The sequence below is a fragment of the Nerophis ophidion genome, linkage group LG10 (assembly GCF_033978795.1).
Source record: "Nerophis ophidion isolate RoL-2023_Sa linkage group LG10, RoL_Noph_v1.0, whole genome shotgun sequence".
Lineage (NCBI taxonomy): Eukaryota > Metazoa > Chordata > Actinopteri > Syngnathiformes > Syngnathidae > Nerophis > Nerophis ophidion.
The window spans coordinates 31,065,880-31,068,379 of NC_084620.1; the positions used below are offsets into that span (position 1 = coordinate 31,065,880).

General features: G+C 41.3%; 1 protein-coding gene across 2 annotated transcripts in view; it reads left to right on the plus strand.

The window, feature by feature from the left end:
• Window positions 1-2,500, plus strand: part of shroom4 (shroom family member 4) — a 69,821-nt gene that overhangs the window by 33,584 nt on the left and 33,737 nt on the right. For both annotated transcript variants that reach the window (XM_061913489.1, XM_061913490.1), the window contains exon 2: window positions 2,278-2,429. In XM_061913489.1, coding sequence (XP_061769473.1) covers window positions 2,278-2,429 — 152 coding nt within the window. The remainder of the gene's footprint in view (window positions 1-2,277; window positions 2,430-2,500) is intronic.

The following is a 2,500-nucleotide window of genomic DNA, read 5'->3' on the forward strand; positions in this document are numbered from 1 at the left end:
ATAAACCACCGCCACAGCATTCTTCAAGAGCCACCGCCTAAACTAAAATCTTAACAAAAAAAAAAAGTCTTAACAAGCTGCTCTGCTTAGTTCTGCGTCTGCCTCTGTCAGTATGTGTATGGAGCACCCAGCATTGTCCCACCCACAGAACGATTTGATTGGTTACACCCAGAGCGGTAAGAGCCAATCAGCAGTGCGTATTCAGAACGCATGTAACGTGGAGTGAGCAGAAAGGTGTTTTAGCAGGTAAGGCAGCGGACTCTCCCCAAACGATAATAAACACCTCCTAGTCAACTACTAGTAACATCACTATGAGCCTGTTTTGATGTTCTAGAAACAAGCGGCAGCTCAGCTCGCTTGTAGTCCTTGAGGTGAAGGCTAATTAGCTATTAGTGTAACGTTAGCTCACTGTGCCGTGTGTGTGTGTGTGTTTGTGTGTTACGGACAGCAAAGCCCTGTCTGTCTGAGCAAGCAATGTTGACTTACAGTTAAAAACTAAGTTATTTCACTTGAATTTTTTCTGTGCCGATTGAGCTTTGTTGAAGCAGCAAAAAACAACATTATGTTTAATGAAGAGTTTATGTCTCTGATGGTTGATATAATAATATAACTGCATCATAAAGCCTGCATGAACTCCATAGTGTTCAGGGATGAATAGTCTCTCCTATTGCTATTGTACTATTTTTTTCAGCTATAGTCATATTAATCATTAGTAATTTAGTAGCTGAGTTTTTAATGGCAGGGTCCCTGCCATCACATGTTGATAAAAATATAACATTTACATAATAAAAATCAACTACAGGCTTCCCAAATGCTGTAATAAATTAAGCAGAGACCCCAACAAGGACAAGCGGTAGAAAATGGATGGATGGATGGATGGATGGATGGATGGAGTTGAGCATATGTCAGCATGTGGCCCCACTTTTAACTCTTTTTCAAACGCTTATTGCAAACGCTTACTTACAGTAAGTCATTAATTTGACTTTGTAAGTCATTATTTTAGTATCTTGGGTAACTAGGACTGTTTTGTTTTTACTTTACGGAAAATATATAGAGATATATATCGTATATTGCCATTCAGCAAAAGGAGCGGAAAACACAACCAAAATTGTAAGCTTCTTCACGCGACAAAGCCGGCCTACGTCACCACAGTCTGTAGTCTATTGCCCCCAAGGCTGTAGTGGCAGCGACGAGGTAGAGACGTGATTTTGACAGGCCGAGATACACCGATCCTCACACCCATCCACCCCCTTCCCCGGTCCCCTACCCCTGGAGAGTCAAATTTTATTTTATTTTATTTATATGTATATATATATATATATATATATATATATATATATATATATATATATATATATATATATATATATATATATATATATATATATATATATATATATATATATATATATATATATATATATATATATATATATATATATATATATATATATATATATATATGTGTATGTATGTATGTATGTATGTGTGTGTGTATAAACCAGCAGCTAAAAACTTTCAGATCGGTGTTGGAAACCATTGTAAAAAAGACAGTGAAGGGAAACGCAAATGTACGCATAGTTTGTATCCATGTGCGCGTACACACAGTACACTACACCTCCAGACTTTCTCAAAGCTAGAAGTAGTCATTTTCTCGGCCTCGACCCCGCACTAATGTGAGGTTTCACTCACAGCCTTTCCACGCAAAGGCACCGCCTTGCAGCTTTCCTGCCTCTGACACACACACACGGTCGCACACATTTGCTGTACATCGGCAATCAAATAACTCCCGCTGCTTAATGTCGGAGCGAGGTGTGTTAATCACCTGTGTTGGAGCAAATACGTATTCTCGTCAGAGTGGTAGCGTTTGCGATGAAAGAGCCTCTTGTTAAGTAGAGTTGAGTGCGTGTGCGTGTGTGTGTGCATGTCAGGTGATAGCAGAGTAATGACAGCTTGTGGCCAACATGGGGTTTTCCGGATTTTTCCAGGGCACAATCATGGGCAGCGAGCCACTATCCACACATACAAATGAAGTAAATTCATCACATGGGTTTAAAAGTGAAAGGGTGTCTGACCTGTGAGAGTGTGTGTTTTAGATGCACAGAGAGGCTATTCTCTGTCTCACCAATGTGACCTCACCCTGTCTGGATGTGCACACATACACACATGCCCTGCAGAGGAATGTAATGTGGGATGTTTGGAAAGGCGTTTTAAGGAAGTGTTGCTGTGGCGTTATTGTTTTGGCCTCTAACTCGTCGATCTGTCTCCCCCATCTAGATCGAGGAGGGAGGAAAGGTGGCCCAGTGCAAGAAGCTCAAAGTGGGCGACGAACTCATCAACATAAATGGCTCTGCCCTCTACGGCAGTCGACAGGAAGCGCTCATCCTCATCAAGGGCTCCTACAGGATACTGAAGCTCGCTGTCAGGAGGTGAGCACACGTCGCAAATATCTGTGCGTCTTTCGGCCAATTTTCTTTTCTCAGGAAAGGGCCAGGATGTG